The 18,847-nt window shown below is 39.9% G+C and overlaps 1 protein-coding gene across 4 annotated transcripts in view; it reads left to right on the top strand.

The window, feature by feature from the left end:
- Nucleotides 1–18,847, top strand: part of ITSN1 (intersectin 1) — a 242,715-nt gene that overhangs the window by 74,036 nt on the left and 149,832 nt on the right. For 3 of the 4 annotated variants that reach the window (XM_023190769.2, XM_023190761.3, XM_023190748.3), the window contains exons 3-5: nt 1,757–1,849; nt 3,171–3,234; nt 15,587–15,744. In XM_023190769.2, the coding sequence (XP_023046537.1) occupies nt 1,757–1,849; nt 3,171–3,234; nt 15,587–15,744 (315 nt within the window). The remainder of the gene's footprint in view (nt 1–1,756; nt 1,850–3,170; nt 3,235–15,586; nt 15,745–18,847) is intronic. The other variant, XM_023190755.2, reaches the window with a different exon arrangement.

Below are 18,847 nucleotides of genomic sequence, written 5' to 3'. Positions count from 1 at the left end.
GGTGACAGAGCAAGACTCCATCTCAAAATAAATAAATAAATAAATGTACAATACCATATTATCGTACCTATGAAATGTTTGCTATATCTAGTCTGTACCTTATAGTCTTCGGACTTTTCCCTGATAGTCTTTAGACATTTCTTGTTATGGTTTGTTTGTTTAAATTGGGATCCAAATAAGATACAAACATTGCAATTAGGCCATGTCTTTCCCAAGTCTCTTAGTGAATTTTCCCCCACTCCTCTGTTTTTTTATCAGCAAGTTAATTTTTGAAGTGATGGGGTCATTTACACTTTTTCAAATCCTGGATTTGAAGCATGACATTTTTGTTTGTTTTACTTTAATTAAACTAAACATAAGTTTGAAATGTATCAGTCTGCATAAAATGTGTTTTGTGGGTAATTTTTCCTAATGTTATTAGGAAATTGTTAATTGTTCTTGCTTATACCCAAGTTACTTTTTAACAGAAATAGTTATTAAAAAGTAGTACTTATTAAAAAATACTTATTAAAAATTCATATTAATAGATTACTCTTGGCAGCTGTCTAATCTCTTCATGAAGAGAGTAAAAGTCTCTGTGGGATTCTGGTGCAGAGATCTGCAAACTTTTCAGAATTACTATTCTATTTTATTTTTGTTCCCCTTAATTACTGTACAATTTTTGGTTTTTGTTTATAGTTACAGGGATGAATTCTGACAGGGCAGTGAAAATTTCTTCTAGAAGTTGCAGACCTGTAAGGCCTGTGAGGGAGGGGGTCATCTCTGTCTTGGACACCACTTCATCCCCACAGTAAATATTTTTCCAGTGACTGAATGGATTTTTATTTTATTAGTCAGTGTCATACTAGACCCGGCAGAGAGGAGAGATGCAATGTTTAGATGTTTTTGCTGATGTGCTGGGCACATTCACATTTTGTGTGAAACATACATATTGTGTATTCCCAGTTTTGTGGAAGGTGTCCAAGCTTTTGAAAGCTTTCCATGTATATAATCTAGAATTGTTTTAGTCAATTTGAGGAGACCTAGGACTAAAGTCAGCAAGATCTCAGTCGTGAGTAGACATCTAGTCAGCCTAAGAGCTGAAACTGAAGGAAAACCTAAAACCCATTCTCTTTGGCTATTATTTCATATCAGGACATCCCTGCCCCTCTTTTTTTTTTTTTTAACTCTGCTTCGTGCATACTGAGATACCCATTTTTAAAAACAGGTTTAGTGAAATATAATTTATATTCCATAAAATTTACTAGCTTTAGCTGTATAATAATTTTTAGCAAATGTTTAGTTGTGTAACCATCACTACAATCTAATATATTAATATTTTAATCACCCCCCCCGAAAGATTTTCATGGATATTTATCACACTCAACTTCTTTCATAACTTTTGCCTGTGGTATTTAAGGCACTTGAGGGTACAGTTTTAGGTTTAAGTTAATTTAGTCTGTTGCTTGGGTGTATGTAAGTAAATTATTAATTTTACTATAATCTTGCTAACTTATAAGACAAGTTTCTAAAAAAGGAATGTGTGCCTCTTCTTTCCTTTCCCTCCCTTTCTCTCTCTTTTGTTTCTTACATTTTGTGTCCTGTTTTACACTTAATTTTCTAACTTTATATGCATAACTTCCAAGGACAAGCAGATGTGACTTTATCAAGTCTTTATAATATACAGACAGAATCTTGAAGTGCTGTGGAAATAGTGTGTGAGAGCATTTTGTTTTGCTTTTCTCGCTGAGTAATTTGTCTTTTCTTTGGATTTTAGGCAGCCTGGATATCTGGGCCATAACGGTAGAGGAAAGAGCGAAGCATGATCAGCAGTTCCATAGTTTAAAGCCAATATCTGGATTCATTACTGGTAATCAGAGTCAACATTTTTTCATTTTTACTTATCAGTAGTGCAGATGTCTGTGGAAACTCTATTATGCAAAGCCGAGATGGGCAAATATGACCAAGGAGAGACATTTACCTATTTTGCCTTAACCTTGTGCCTGTCCTTTTATAATTTTTTTACACATAATGGAATCATACCTTGTTTGCAATTTTTAGTACATGTCATGCCACTTGTTTGTGCATGTAATTTATGGGAATTTGTTAAGATCAAAGGACCAGTGGTTCACACCTGTAATCCCAGCACTTTGGGAGGCTGAGGCGGGCAGATCACTTGAGGTCAGGAGTTCCAAACCAGCCTGGTCAACATGGTGAAACCCCATCTCTACTAAAAATAAAAAATCAGCTGGGTGTGGTGGTGAGCGCCTGTAATTCCAGCTACTTGGGAGGCTGAGGCAGGAGAATTGCCTGAACCCAAGAGCCAGAGGTTGCAGTGAGCTGAGATCACGCCACTGCACTCCAGCCTAGGTGACAGAGTGAGACTCCATCTCAAAAAATAAACAAACTAATTTTCCTGTTTGATTATTTTTCAGGAATTCACTTTAGAAAAAATGGAATCTTTATTTCCTGGGGAATTGTTCTGCTACCATGCCTTGCTAATTGTTTTTTTTGTTTGTTTGAGGCAGAGTTTCGCTCTTGTTGCCCAGGCTGGAGTACAATGGCATGATCTTGGCTCACTGCAACCTCTGCCTCCCAGTTTCAAACAATTCTCCTGCCTCAGCCTCCCAAGTAGTTGGGATTACAGGCGCCCACTACCACGCCTAGCTTATTTTTTGTATTTTTGGTAGAGATGGGGCTTCACTATGTTGGCCAGGCTGGTCTTGAACTCCTGACCTCAGGTGTAGTTCTTAATCATTGTTATTCTCCGTAAATATATCAGAAGTACCCAGAATTTGGAGTATAGGTATTGGGAATGGCAAATAAATTTTTTTATAAAGTGAAAGTATGGGTCATCGGTTTCCTAAGGATTCCTATAAATGTGCTTTTGCACAGTGGGTAGCTATTCATCCTTAGTTATTAGCAGATTAATTAAAGTGGAAAATCTATGCCAGGAAATGGCAGGCCCTTATTGAAATGATTTTTTTTTAATCCTAAAGTCAGTGCTGATGGATTGTTTTACTGTTGCCTTTGGGCTTATCCTTGGACTTTTATAATGCACTCAACTCGGTATTTATAGTATTACCAGCCTCTTTTTAAATTTTGTAATTTTGCTGTTAGAGGATTTCTGTTAGCTGTTGAGTTTTTTTTTTTTTTTTTTTCCCCTGTAACTTTTTCCGTTTAATTTACAGGTGATCAAGCTAGAAACTTTTTTTTTCAATCTGGGTTACCTCAACCTGTTTTAGCACAGATATGGTAAGTTGGAATTTTACATAAGCATAAGGCAAAATAAAATACCATTTAGTTCTATATGTTAATATGATTTCTTATGTTTTAAAAGGAGAACATGTATTTCTAGCCTGAAATATCTTGTTACTTCTTACCAGAAAATGATGTCTGAAAAGTGTCTTTCTCATATGGAACTAAAACAAAACAAAAAAAGTGGTGATATTTGAATGACAACACTGTCAAAAAGTTGAATTTCCATGGAGACATCTAAATTTTGGTGTTCCTTCACCAGTTAGTTTTGGCTTCATCCATATCACCCATATTTATTTGAATGTCCCACATTTCTTGCTTTATAATGGAATGAATTTTTATCTTTCATTGACTGAAGAATAAAAGGTAAAGAAAATATTAGGGAGTTAGTGCATGGTGAATCCATAATATTAATAGATAATATTGAATTCTTCAACTATCACAAATAGGCATTCAATCTTTTAAGCCACAGGAAATACAGAGAGTATAATAAAAAAGGGTGGCAAATACAGGTTTGGATTCTAGACTCATGGCTTTGGAGAGCAATGCTGAATTCTGTTGTCCTCTAAGATGTCTCATTTTTTCACCAAGGGTACTGAATACTTCACTTCCCTGAGTTAATTAGTTCTGTGAAGGCAGCTCACTGTGAAGAAAGAGCATGTGATTTGTAGTCTACACCTGAGTTTGAATCCCAGATGTACCATGTTCAGTATCTCTGATTTGGAGATACAGTTACCCTCTTTTACCTCAGTTTTCTAATCTAGAAAATAGGAATGCTTATAGTTTTATGAGAGTTGTTGAGAAGATTCCAGAAAAAGCAAGGACTTATTGTGGCTCCTGTCACATAATAGACCCTCAAAATAAAACCCAAAAAGCTATCATCTCCAGGGACTGGGTATTCTACATAATTAAATTTTCCAGCTGATTACTTTGTCCTCTTAAATGACCAAACTTTTACATTTATAATCTTATAGAAATTAATAAAGGTTGATAGAGCTTTGTGTTTCTTTTAAGCATGGTCTACAGAACACAGTCTAAGCTTTTCTCGATGAAATGTCATCATTATGAAAATCAGTTACTCGTCCTGAAATAGCAAAACTTTCACGGTATATATATATGCGTGTGTGTGTGTGTGTGTGTGTGTGCGCGCGCGCGCGTGTGTATTTGGATATATTTGAATTGAAACGAAATGATACCAGATCCGTGTGCTTTTTTTGGGTGTCCGCTTTATTTTCTTTTTCCTGGTTGTCAGCATATTGGCTGCCAGACTGTCTCTAAACTAGTGTGCTTGCTCCTCTGAAGCCATTCTGATTCTAACTTCTGATCTATTAGAGCTGAAAAATCAGAAAACCAAGCGGTTTTGGAATTACAGTTTAAGTAAAGTAAAAGGATCAGATGAAGAAACAGCCTGTAAGAAAGAAGTCATGTGCAAGTGAGCACAGAAGTGCTGTTCTGTCAGTTAAATGTGACAATTTAAACACAAGAGACCTGTGGCACCTGTGTGAACGTAACAAGCTTCTTCTGCTTCGCGCCTCATACATGATCATGTCTCACACCATCAGGACATCTCACTGGAACCTTCTTCCCCAGACTTAACTTCCTCCACTGGATTATGCTTTTATGTTCTATTCCCAGTTTTTGAAAGTTCATTTATTCTTTCAACACTGAAAAATTATTCATCAGATATCTACTATGGGCCAGGGACTGTTAATAGGTGCTTGGAATATAGCAATGAACAAAATAGACAGAATCCATTCTTTTATTGAAACTACAATCTAGTGGAGGAAGACAGTAACAACACAAAAATTGTCATGTGGTGGTAAGTGTGATGGAGTAAAACAAAATACACTCTAATGAATTTAATTTTTTTTCTTCTGTTTTTTGTAGAGATGGGATCTTGCTATGTTGTCCGTGTTGGTCTCGAACTCCTAGACTCAGGCCATCTTCCTGCCTTTGCCTCCCAAAGTGCTGGGATTATAGGTGTAGCCACCATGCCTGGCAAAGACAACTGTCTTAATTGAAAAAAGTGACATTTGGCTGGGTGTGGTGGCCCACTTTTGTAATCCCAATGCTTTGGGAGGTCAAGGTGGGAGCACTGCTTGAGCCTAGGAGTTTGAGACCAACCTGGGCAACATAACGAGCCCTTATCTTTGAAAAAATTTTTAAAAATTAAAAAAAAAATTTTTTTTTTTTTGGAGATGGAGTTTTGCTCTTGTTGTCCAGGCTGGATTGCAATGACATGATCTTGGCTCACTGCAATCTCCGCCTCCCAGCTTCAAGCTATTCTCCTGCCTCAGCCTCCTGAGTAGCTGGGATTGCAGGCCTGCACCACCACACGTGGCTAATTTTGGTATTTTTAGTAGAGACGGGATTTCACCATGTTGGTCATGCTGGTCTTGAACTCCTGACCTTGTGATCTGCCTGCCTCGACCTCCCAAAGTGCTGGAATTATAGGCATGAGCCACTGTGCCCAGCCAAAAAAATTTTTTTTAATTAGCTGGGCATTGTGCATGCCTGTAGTCTTAGCTGCTAGGGAGGCTGAAGCGGGAGAATTGCTTGAGCCCTGAAGTTCGAGGCTGCAGTTAGCTATGATTGTGCCTTCTAGCCTGGGTGACAGAGCAAGACCCTGTCTCTAAAAAATAAAAACAGTTGTCTTAACTTTCTAAAGTACTTTTTACCTGAGTGGCCCAAAGTCAAATTTTTATAGTGACCATTTTTATTAATTAAAGATGGTAATTTGGCAATCTTAGATTGAATCAATTAATCTTTAATTTTTTTCTTACATTTTGCTAAATAAGTGTGTGATGTCATATTTTACTATCAAAAAATGTCTGTAACATTTTTTTTTCCCAAAAGAAGTATCTTTGAAAAGTCATTGGAAATTTCATGAACCACTGATACCCTGCCCAGATGATGGAATAATGCAGTGCAAAGTATGAGTTTAGCAAGATCTATCTTTCAACTAAGCTGACTGATACTTAGTCACATAGTAACCCTGGGCAGTACTTGATCTTTTAAAGCCTAGGGGTGTTTTTTGTTTGTTTTTTCTTGTTTATATTTTGAGATGGAGTCTTGCTCTGTCGCCCAGGCTGTAGTGCAATGGCACGAACTTAGCTCACTCCAACCTCTGCCTCCCAGGTTCAAGTGATTCTCCTCCCTCAGCCTCCCAAGTAGCTGGGATTATAGGTGCCCACCACCATGCCCACCTAATTTTTGTATTTTTAGTAGAGACAGGGTTTCACCATGTTAGCTAACCTGGTCTCAAACCTCTGACCTGAAGTAATCTGCTTGCCTCAGCCTCCCAAAGTGCTGGAATTACAGGCGTGACCCACCGCAGCCGGCCAAACCTAGGTTTTTAAAATTGCAACTAATAATAGCTGATCTAAAGAAGCAGCCCTCCCAACCCCCATACTGTTCTTATTTTCTTCTGTGATTTTTCTGGTAGGGTCCCAGGGTAAGTCCTTACTCCTTTTGGTAGAGAGAGTAATGGGTTTGACTCTGAAGTTTTAGGCAGTCCTTGTGTCAGTCATCTGGGGAAGAAGATAATTTTTTGCTTTTTTGTTTGTTTTTGAGACAGGGTCTTACTCTGTCACCCAGGCTGGAGTGCAGTGGCATGATCATAGCTCACTGCAACCTCAACCTTCTGGGCTCAAACAGTCCTCCCACCTCAGCCTCCTGAGTAGCTGAGACTACAGGCATGCACCACCATGCCTGGCTAATTTTTGTGTTTTATGTGGAGATGGGGTTTTGCCATGCTGCCCAGGCTGGTCTTGAACTCCTAGACTCGAGCAGTCTGCCCGCCTCAGCCTCCCAAAGTCCTGGGATTATAGGCATTAGCCACCACATTCAGCAAAGAAGAGAAGTTTGGATTGAGAATTGGAAACTGTCTGGTTTCTCTCTGAGCTTTACTTGCTTTGTTCTGGACTTTGTTTCAAATATTTGAGTGATATGAACTGATGGACAGTATATGTTAGAAACCTTTATTATATTTTATTTCTGTGTAGAAAATATATTCCAGTTAACTAATTTGTGAACTTTTGAACTGTAATCTGTTAATGCTTTGGGGACTCCTTGTCTCTCCTAGCTGATTTCCAATTAAGAATATAAGAAAACCTTAATTCTCAGAGGATGGAGTCAAGTCAGTGTGTGTAATGCCAAATTATAACTGTGGCCAAAGATGATACATCTTCCTAGAAATTGTCTTATTAATAAGGAGCTGGAAGGAAGTTGGCAGATATCCTTTTGGCAATTGAAGTGCTTAGAATTTTTCCAACCTTGCTGTGATGTGGAGGGGAGGAGAATAAAGCAGTGAGAATAGACAAGAGCCAGAAGGTACAGGAAGGAAAAAGAGACAGTGGTAAAGAGGCTGGATGAGGGCTCTGGAATCTGAGGCGGAGGGCCAGCAGAAATGGAGAGAAAAGAGGGAGCGAGGGAGCACTACCTGGAAATGGGCCCTGAGAGGAAAGAAGGGAACCAGACACGTGAAGGCAAGGATTAGATCAGCTTTATGATCTGGTTCAGAATGGGTGGGTCAGAGCAAACAGCTATATATTAACAGTTTGTACTTAAGACACTCCTGAGTATGTGTCAGAAGGGCCTTCAACCCCAACAAGATCAATTTGCTAAACTCAGTACAAAAAAAAAAGAATAAGGCATCCTGGACTCTTGATCCCCTCTCCTCCATCCCTCGTTCCTGAGCCTTTACCATCTCGGTAGTTCATGGCATTGAACTAAGATGACATCTTAGTTACCTGGCTGCCCAAATCAACACCTGGGCACCACACTTGATTTCTCTCTTTTCTTCACCCTGCACACCCAATCCATCAACATGACTGCATTTACCGACTTTATCCCCAGTCTGGCCACTTCTTTCCTACTGCTACCATCCTAACCTGTCATCTCACCTGGGCCCACTGTTCGAGCATCTGGACTGGATTCTCTCTTTCATACTTGCCCCTTAAGATTCTAGTCTCCGAACAGCAGCTGGAATAATCTTTTTTTTTTTTTGAGACAAAGTCTCACTCTGTAGCCCAGGCTGGGCAGTGGCGCAATCTGGGCTCACTGCAACCTCCGTCTCCCAGGTCCAAGTGATTCTTCTGCATCAGCACCTTGAGTAACTAGGATTACAGGTGCACACTACCACGCCCAGCTAATTTTTGTATTTTTAGTAGAGACGGGGTTTCACTACGTTGGCCAGGCTGGGCTTGAACTCCTGATCTCAGATGATTCACCCGCCTCAGCCTCCCAAAGTGCTGGGATTACAGGCATGAGCCACCGCATCCGCCAGGAATAATCTTTTCAGGAGTACAGTGGTGCGATCTCGGCTTACTGCAACCTCTGCCTCCCAGGTTGAAGCAATTCTGCTGCCTTAGCCTCCTGAGTTGCTGGGACTAGAGGCGCGCACCACCATGCCCAGCTAATTTTTGTATTTTCAGTAGCAGGGTTTCACCATGTTGGACAGGATGGTCTGGATCTCATGACCTTGTGATCCGTCCACCTCAGCCTCCCAAAGTGCTGGGATTACGGGCTTGAGCCATCCTGCCCAGCCTTCTTCCTGTTCTTTAAATGGGCCAGGCTTCTCCTTGCCTCAGGGTCATTGTACTTAGCGTTTCCTCTTCCTATAATTCAGTTGCTGTAGTTCCTCACATCGCAGGTTCATTGCCTTTCACGTTTCAGTTCATATGTCACCTCCCCAAAGTGGCATTCCGTGACCAACTAGTCTGAAGTGGTCCCCTCTGCCCACATCTTCCCTTTGCCTTGGTAGCACTTATCACCATGTAGAGTAATCCGGTTTGTTCTCATTAGTTCTACTTGCACTAAATTATAAGCTCTGTGGTGGCAGGAACTGTGTCTTTTTCATAGGTGTAACCCCAATTTCCAGATAGATGCCCACCCCCCTCCCCCCAATAATTGGTTTTCGAATGAATGAGAATGAATGTTTGACGAAGCTAGTTTAGTCTGCGCTGCTGCTGGGTCTCACTTCCAGCCCAGGGGGCCACAGGTGAGAGATGAGCAACCTGAGGCCAGCCTTTGTGGATGAGCTAGGCTCTTAAAGGAATCTATAGATGCCAACACTGCGGGGAATGAGGTGGGGCAAGAGGAGCCTGGCCTCATCCCTTCATCCTGTAACACATACAGAGTAGTTTCAGAGTTGTTACATTCACCTCCACTACAAACAACAAATTTAGGCCTGGTGCTGTGGCTCATGCCTGTAATCCCAGCATTTGGGAGGCTGAGGGAGGAGGATCACTTGAGCCCATGAGTTTGAGACCTGCCTGGGCAACATAGCGAGACCCCATCTCTACTTAAAAAAAAAAAAAAAAATCCAGGTGTGGTGGCGCAAGCCTGTAGTCTCAGCTACTCAGAGGATGGGGTGGGAGGATCACTTGAGCTGAGGATTCAAGCCTGCATTGAGCTATGATCATGCCACTGTACTCCAGCCAGGGCGACAGAGTGAGACCCTGTCTCAAATAAACAAAAACAACGAACCAGTAAGTAGTGTAAACCAAAAAGTATCTGAGATAAGAGATCTCAATCAGTTTAGGAGTTTATTTTGCCAAAGTTAAGGAAATGCCGGGAGGAAATAAGCACAGAATCACAGAAATAGTCTGTACCGTTCCCCAATGATGATTTTGATGGCTTCAGTATTTAAAGGGAACAGGTAGGCTGGAGGGCAAAGAGGGAGGGTGTGGTAATCCATATGTTGCCAGAGAAAAGGACCAGGCAGGGGAATAGTCAATTAGGTAATAGTAAATCAATAAAGTGCTCAGTAAGTCGTCACTTTACATAACATAAAATGGAACATAAAGTAGCCACCTGTAGAGATATTTGACCTTTTATTTGTAGCTCTCTGCTTGGGAACAAAAGGAATGACAGCTTCTTGCATGACTCAGCTTTCAGCTTACTTTTCTTTCTTTTGCATAGTGAATTGGGAGTCCTGAGTCTTTATTTTCCTTTCACAGTAGAGTTCAAGATTACTTTGTAGTTCCTTTTGTTTTTAAACAGAGGACATATAAAGTACTATGTGAAGTTACTTGGACTAGGCTTTTTTTTCCACCTCTTAGGTGGATATGTTACTTATTTATAATATGGTTAGGTTTATTTTCATTTTTATTTAATTTAGATACCACTCCTCATCTTTGTGGACTTCATTTATTATTTAAATACATAACAGATTAAAAAGGGTCTAAAAGCCAAAATTCAACCAAAAGGTGTGCTCAGACAATGTCACTCCCTCTTCTTTCCCTGTACCCTGTTCCCACCCATTGTATTAGTTTCCTGTTACCCTTCTTTTGTTTATTTTTGCTGCAAAAAGGCAAGTACATAATGTGTATAGTATGTATGTATTCATATTTAAATTACTTCCTTTCCTCACATTAAGGTAACCTGCTATAAATGCTCTTTGTTCTTTTCTTTTCTTTTCTTTTCTTTTTTTTGAGATGGAGTCTCGCTCTGTCACCTAGGCTGGAGGTGCAATCTTAGGTCACTGCAACCTGTCTCCCAGGTTCAAGCAATTTTCCTGCCTCAGCCTCCCAAGTAGCTGGGACTACAGGCACCTGCATGCCCAGCCAATTTTTGTGCTTTTAGTAGAGACAGGGTTTCACCTTGTTGATCAGACTGGTCTCGAACTCCTGACCTCAGGGTATCCACCTGCCTCGGTCTCCCAAAGTGCTGGGATTACAGGCATGATCCACTGCGCCCAGCTGTAACTACCATATTTCCATAAATTTCTTAGAGTTTTCATTACCAGGGATTCCCCACAGTTATGTTTATTGAGAAAAGCATTTTTTGAGTATCACATTTTCAACCAAATGTTGAGATTATGGTGTGTAGTCTAAAGTCAAGTCCCTGGAACCTCATGATTAAATTTCTTCTCCTCACCCATGGAAACACTTCTGTAGGATGCCTTTAGAGTCTAATTAAGCCATTACCTGAAGTCTTCTCCCCTAACCTACTCATTGTCCCACATTGGATATTCCTGTTTCTCACCATAGATCATATTGGGCAGTGGTGTGGGGAATAGGAAGTGGGCACCTGCCTGACTGATTGATTGGTTTTAGTATGCATGTTGATGTTGATTTTGATTAATGGGAACTCTTCCCTGCCAAACCATTTTAAACAATTGCGTATATTTTTAAAAACTACTTAGCAAAAGAAGGAAGTTCACCATTTCATTTACTTAATTTCCTTTATAAAACCTGAAAGGTAGTACAAAAATAAAGCAACTAGAAACCAGTTTCAATTATGAACATAGATGCAAAAAAAAATCAAAATCTTAACAATTCGAATTTCACAATGTGTGAAAAGAATACACCATGACCAATGTTATCCCAGAGGTGCAAGATTGGTTCAGAGTCAGTCAAAAAATTCTGTGAACATTAATCATTATTTCAGCAGATAAAAGGAAGAAGAAAACTTGTGATTGAATCGGTAATTACAGTTAGACACCTGATGAAAAATACAGTAACCATTTCTAATAAGTAGAAAGGAAACTACTTAAATATGTGAGACTACTATCCATGAAAAGAGTCAAACTCTAAAATACTTGGAAAGGTTTATTCCGAGCCAAATATGGTGACCAGTGGCCTGTGACACAGCCCTCAGGAGATCCTGAGACCATTTGCCCAAGGTGGTTGGTATATAACAGGGTTTTATACATTTTAGGGAGACATAAGACATCAATCAATATATGTAAAATGTACATTATTTCAGTCTGGAACAAAGGGACAACTGGAAGCAGAGGCTTCCAGGTCATAGGTGGATTCAAGATTTTTTTTTTTTTTTTTGAGATGGAGTCTTGCTCTGTCGCCTGGGCTGGAGTGCAGTGGCCGGATCTCAGCTCACTGCAAGCTCCGCCTCCCGGGTTTACACCATTCTCCTGCCTCAGCCTCCGAAGTAGCTGGGACTACAGGCGCCCGCCACCTCGCCTGGCTAGTTTTTTGTATTTTTAGTAGAGACGGGGTTTCACCGTGTTAGCCAGGATGGTCTCGATCTCCTGACCGCCAGGATGGTCTCGATCTCCTGACCTCGTGATCCGCCCGTCTCGGTCTCCCGAAGTGCTGGGATTACAGGCTTGAGCCACCGCGCCCGGCCGGATTCAAGATTTTTTAATTGGCATTTCATTGAAAGAGTTATTATCTAAAGAGCTGGAATCAACAAAAAGGAATGTGTGGGTTATCATAAGTGGTTTTGGAGAACAAAGTTTTGTCCTACGGGTGAAGCCTCTGGGTAGTAGACTTCAGAGAAACTAGGTGGTAAATATTTCTTATCAGACTTTAAGAGCTTCCTTTATCAGTCTTAAGGCCTGTGTTGATGCTAATGCTGATCCGCTGGGCCTGAATTCCAAAAGGGAGGAGGGTATAATGAGGCACGTCCGACTTCCTCTTCCTGTCATAGCTTGAACTAGTTTTTCAGGTTAACTTTGGAATGCCCTTGGCTGAGATGAGGGGTCCGTTCAGTTGGTGGGGGACTCAAAATTTTGTTTTTAGTTTACATTATTTTCCAGAAATCACTACGAACTGTCACTCTAAACAATGAACTCTATTAACTGTTAGCTGTAGTAAATCTACTGTTTCATTTAAACTCAGAACTGAGCAAGAACGCATTCAGTAATGTCTTAGAGGCAGTAAAACCAATAAAAAAGATAGGCTTAAATATTGGAAAAGAAAGATAATGCTCATTTTTTTCTAGTTATGTGACTGTATACTTAAGAGATTTTCGTTTTAAAACATTAATAAGACTTGTAGGAGTCTGGTAGGATAGCTGAATACAACCTAAATAATTTTTTTAAATAAAAAATGTTTCTATGCTTGAAATAAGCACCTAAAAAATGGAAATGGGGGGAATGTTTCATGTAAAATCTGGCAAAAATGATAAAATTCTTCAGAATATATTTAGCAAGAAAAGCATATTATATGAAAAAAGTGATACAATTTTATTAAAGGAAATATTAGTATATTTGAACAACTGGAAAGATTCTCTTTTCTTTGATTGGGTAAACTATTGGTGCAAAAGCAATTGCGGTTTAATCAGTTCTTCAAAAATCCCCTTCTAAGGCAGTTTTTGGATCCCAGTAGGGTTGTTTGTATAATAGGTAAAATGATCTAAATGTTCATTGGAAAATAGACATCCATGAATAACCAAGGGAAAAAGAAAAACCTTCCCAGACCTTCCCGGATCACAATATGCCAGAGAGCCAGTGTGATCAAATCATTGTAATTATCGACCTGGAAATTGTTCAGTCAGAACAGATAGTCCAGAAATAGTTCTCACTTCATATGAACATTTGATACATGACAAAATGTATATTAGTTCAGTGAGAAGAAAAGGGATTAATTAATAAATATTAGTGGGAAAGCTAGGAATCCATGTAGAAGAAATATGATTGGACCCTGGAATAACTACCCCACCCCCACACATGATTATTGGTTTAAGGATTGAAATGAAATAAAATAATACAATGTTAGAAAATCAAGGACTAAAAACCTTCTAATCATCTGATAAAAGAAATATTTTATATATGATAATTTAGAATTTCTATACCATAAATATACATAAATCAACAGATAATGAATTTTTAAAAATCTTTCAGCGGTCAGCAGATAAACAGTTAATTTGTGATACACTACGAGCTCTTATGAACTAACAGCGAAAAGACATGCAGTATACAGAAAATTTGGCAAAGGATTTGAATAAGCAGTTCATAGAAGTGCAAATCCAAATGGCCACGAAATACAGAAAAGTGATGCTTAAATTTACAAGCAGTGAGAAGAGTTCAGATTCTGAATTCATTGCTGAAGGGCCCATGACTACAGGAGAAGGGGGAGCTCCTATCTGAGGCAAAAAGAAGGTTTCTGCAACCACAGAACTTCATTTCCTGCGTTATGATCTTTATTTTCTAAAATGATTGTGCCGACTTTTACAATTTTGATCACTTTGAGATTTTTTGATCTTTGTCTTATGCCATGCATGTTTTCTTTCTTTGAGTTAATTCCAGCTATGCAGAATTATTTTCTGTGTAACTTAATTTTCTTTTGTGAACACTGTCCAGATATGGCTCAGTCTAAAAGATTGCTAATCATGGTATTTTAATTGAACTGGCTTATTTAGATCTTTCAAATACATTTTTTTGTAACATTGTTTTTTTTTTTTTTTTTTTTTTGTGAGGCGGAGTCTCGCTCTGTCACCCAGGCTGGAGTGCAGTGGCCGGATCTCAGCTCACTGCCTCAGCCTCCAGAGTAGCTGGGATTACAGGCGGCCGCCACCTCGCCCGGCTAGTTTTTTGTATTTTTTAGTAGAGACGGGGTTTCACTGTTAGCCAGGATGGTCTCGATCTCCTGACCTCGTGATCCACCCATCTCGGCCTCCCAAAGTGCTGGGATTACGGGCTTGAGCCACCGCGCCTGGCCAACATTGGTTTAAAAAAATCCTCATGCTTTTAATATCTGGATTAAAATAAATAAAATCTGAATAAAACTTTTTTATGCAGAAGAGCTTAAGTCATGAATATGCACAGTTTTGATGATATAATGTAGTTTCCAGTTACAAGGACAAAGTTTTGCTTACTTGATCTTGGCCAAAAGGCCGAGAAACGATTTCTTTTATTTACTCTTCTTTGAGAAAGTACTTTACATTAAAGCTCATTGTAGGCTGCGTTGGACCACGTATATTTGAGTACCATTTTCAGATAGCAAACACATTTTGTAAGCTGAGTTACAAAATTGTTGAGTGATAAGGGGCACGATTCTAAAGAAAAGTTAGTTTCAAGAGCTTTAGAGGTTTCGTAGCATTATAGTTGAGTAACCCTAGCATAGCATAAGTAGGTAGCATAGCATACTGTGTCATGTTCCCACACTGAAGTTTGTAGAGCTCTACAAAGAATGCAGTCTGAGTATCTCTAGCAATATTAACATTCTCTGTTTCTAAATCTTTTTCTTTTCTAATAGCTTTATTGTGAAATAATTCACATAATAAAATTTACTCATTTAAAGTGTCTGATTCATTGGTTTTAGTTTATTCACAGAGTTGTGCAACAGTCACTATTAGCTAATTTTAGAATGTTTTCATCACTTCAGAAAGAAACCCCTTTTGATGTCTAAAATACATATCCTCACACTGAGGCTGAAAATTACCTGCTGAAGTGGCAGAGTGAAAGATATTTTATGTTTGTATAAAACGTGGCCAGTATTTACAGGCTATTCCCCATAGCTTGGTAAGCAGTTATGGTTTCTGTTGTTCTCTCTAAGGGTAAGAGTGCTAATTATTTTGTTTTCGTGTTGGTGAGAGTGGTGGTTTTGGAAAGGTTCTTTTATGGTCACAGTTGTTCTCAGGCCATGCTGTTGGTTTGCAGGGCACTAGCTGACATGAATAATGATGGAAGAATGGATCAAGTGGAGTTTTCCATAGCTATGAAACTTATCAAACTGAAGCTACAAGGATATCAGCTACCCTCTGCACTTCCCCCTGTCATGAAACAGCAACCAGCTATTTCTAGCGCACCAGCATTTGGTAAGTCTGAAAATGAATTGGTTTCTATGTTTTCTTGTATATTTTAAAAATAAATGTTTTCCTTTTTTTCCCTCTCAGTTTATAACATTATGAAATTCTAGGAGGTAATTCTGTCTGAAAAATGATGGCCCCCTGCAGGAAGATAGTGCTGGGGAGAAGAAGGAGCATGTTCACGTTTTAACCCTAGGATGTACAGTAATCAAAATGAAAGCAGAGATGTAGGCTGTCAGTCAGGGGAAAAGGAACAAACTTATAGTCTGCTGCTGCGACCTCTGGGTTTTGTTTTTTTTTTTTTTTGCTCTTCCATTGATCCTTCTTCCTTTTGGTTTTAGGTTTCCATAATGTCTGTTTCTCCTTGTGCATGAACAATTCCTTTGGATTATGGCATCTAGAAATATATATTTTGAATCACAGTATTGAGTCACTTGGCCACATTAAATTCTTTCTTAGAACAAAATGGAATAGAGAAAAATAAACATTGTTATCTTGATTAAAAACCTAATTCCAGCCAGGCGTGATGGCTTGCGCCTGTAATCCCAGCACTTTGGGGGACTGAGGCAAGTGAGACCAGCCTGGTCAACATGAGACCAGCCTGGTCAACATGGCGAAACCCTATCTTACCGAAAATATAAAAAAATTAGGTGTGGTGGTGCACACCTGTAATCCTAGCTACTTGGCAGGCTGAGGCAGGAGAACCTGGGAGGCGGCGGCTGCAGTGAGCCAAGATTGTGCCACTGTACTCCAGCCTGGGCGACAGAGTGAGACTCCATCTCAAAACAAACAAACATGATTCCATAAAAAATTATCTTTCAAGCAGGTATTTTTCTTATAAGTTAATTGGTTAATTAGTTGACTGAGATCAGTAGTTCTGATTTCTGTTCTCATTCTAGATTTAATTATTTAGGTTGATTTGAAGGTCACAGTAATCAAAGCTAACATCTGATTCATGGGGAGATTGTTTAACAGTTTAAAACAAAACATGAAAATTGTGGTTAGAGTTTCTTTTCATCTCTTCATCCTCAGCTGATGATAGGTGATAAAGTGAAATAGATTTGGGAGGGGGCAGTCAGCAGTAATTCGGGGTGTCTCTGATGCAATTCACGATAAGCTAAGATACAGAAATACTCTGGTTTTACTTATTAGATTTCCTATTAAAAACAATATATTGCCTCTCTTTTAATAAGTTTTAGCCACAAGGCTGGTTTTTGTAAGGGGAAAGGTTTTGGGAAGATTTTTAGGCAAATAGGAGAGTGGTCCAAGAAAAGAAAGAAAAATCTTTCTTTTGCCTTTGTATGAGCAAAGGCGAGGAAGAGCAGAAATGAACACTGCAGCAGCCTCCACATGACTGGGGCCGTTGTTTGTCTTGTCCAGTGTGTGCTCACAATGTTTAGCCTTTAGTTAGCCAGCTAATTTAAGTGGAACTGGCTCTGAATCCCTGAAGGTCTCTGTAGCCAATCTTTGGTCAGGACCCAGGTGTTAAAATAGTTAAAGAGTGTTTGGGGTCAAACACAGTGGCTCATGCCTGTAATCCTAACACTTTGGGAGGCCAAAGCAGGAGGATTGCTTGATCCCAGGTGTTTGAGACCAGCCTGGCAACGTAACAAGGCCTCATTGCTACTGAAAATTTAAAAAGTAACCAGGCACAGTGGTGGGTGCCTATTGTCCCAGCCACTTGGGAAGCCGTGGCAGGAGGATCACTTGAGCACAAGAGGTAAGCCAAGATCACACTACTGCACCCCAGCCTGGGTGACAAAGTGATACCGTGTCTAAAACAAAACAAAACAAAACAATGGTATTTGGTTTTCTGTTGGCTTTCTTCCAGTGCTGCAAGAAGAAATCTCATAGTGGAGAAAAGGTCAGATGACTAGAGGCACCCCATTTCTTCTTTTTCACTCAAACTTGGGGGTCAGTAACTTTTCCTGTACCATTTAATTTGTTTTCTCTTATTCCATTCTGCCATCAGAATTTCAGTTGTGGAGTTATTGCTGATTTAGTTTCAGGAGGTTGTGACCTTACTGCTGAGAAAGTTTTATAGTCGTTAAGTAACCTGCTGCTGTTTGGAAGGGAACCTGCCAGGATTTCTGACCTGATACTCTGCCAGGCAGCCCATCACTCTTTCCCGCAGAGTTCTCCCTGCCTTTCCTCACCTCGTTCTCATCACATCGATGTTCTCGATAAATGATTTTGATGAAGCTAATCCATGAAGGATGTCAGGACATAGGAGAAGTTACTAGTACATGATTTTGGTTCAAGTTTGCTCAAGTATTTTCTAGTTCCACCTCTCAGCTCAATCTAGCGTAATATAAATAAATCTATATATATGTGTGTGTGTGTGTGTGTATATAGTTCGTTCAGCCACTTGAGAATAAAATAATTTATTACTATTGTCATTGTTTTCTTTCTTTTCTTGCCCTTGCCTTTCCCTCCCCTCTCCTCCCCTCCCCTCTCCTTTCTTTTTTTGAGACAGACTCTCACACAGTCGGCCAGGCTGGAGTGCAGTGGCATGATCTCAGCTCACTGCAACCTCTGCCTCCCGGGTTCAAGCAGTTGTCCTGTCTCAGCCTCCTGATTAGCTGGGATTACAGGCACGAGCCACAACACCCAGCTAATTTTTGTATTTTTAGTAGAGAGAGGGTTTCACCATGTTGGTCACGTTGGTCTTGAACTCCACCCCCTCAGCCTCCCAAAATGTTGGGATTACAGGTGTGAGACACCACACCTGGCCTGCTTTCTAATTAATAGTTAAAATTATTGGTCAGGTGTGGCGGCTCATACCTGTAATCTCAGCCCTTCGGGAGGCCGAGGTGGGCAGATCGCTTGAGCTCAGGAGTTTGAGACCAACCTGGGCAACATGGCAAAACCCCATCTCTACAAAAAATACAAAAATTGTCTGGGTATGGTGGTGTGTGCCTGTAGTCCTGACTGCTTGGGAGGCTGAGGCAGAAGGATGGCTTGAGCCCAGGAGGTGGAGGTTGCAGTGAGCCGAGATTGTGCCACTGCACTCCAGCCTGGGTAACAGAGCCAGACCCTATCTCAAAAAACAAAACAAAAATCTGACTCTGCATTTCCTTGCTCTTATATATAGTATGTGCCTTCACTTATA

Source organism: Piliocolobus tephrosceles, chromosome 19 (genome assembly GCF_002776525.5).
Source record: "Piliocolobus tephrosceles isolate RC106 chromosome 19, ASM277652v3, whole genome shotgun sequence".
In the NCBI taxonomy this organism is placed as follows: Eukaryota; Metazoa; Chordata; class Mammalia; order Primates; family Cercopithecidae; genus Piliocolobus; species Piliocolobus tephrosceles.
This window is presented reverse-complemented; position numbering and strand designations above follow the sequence as displayed.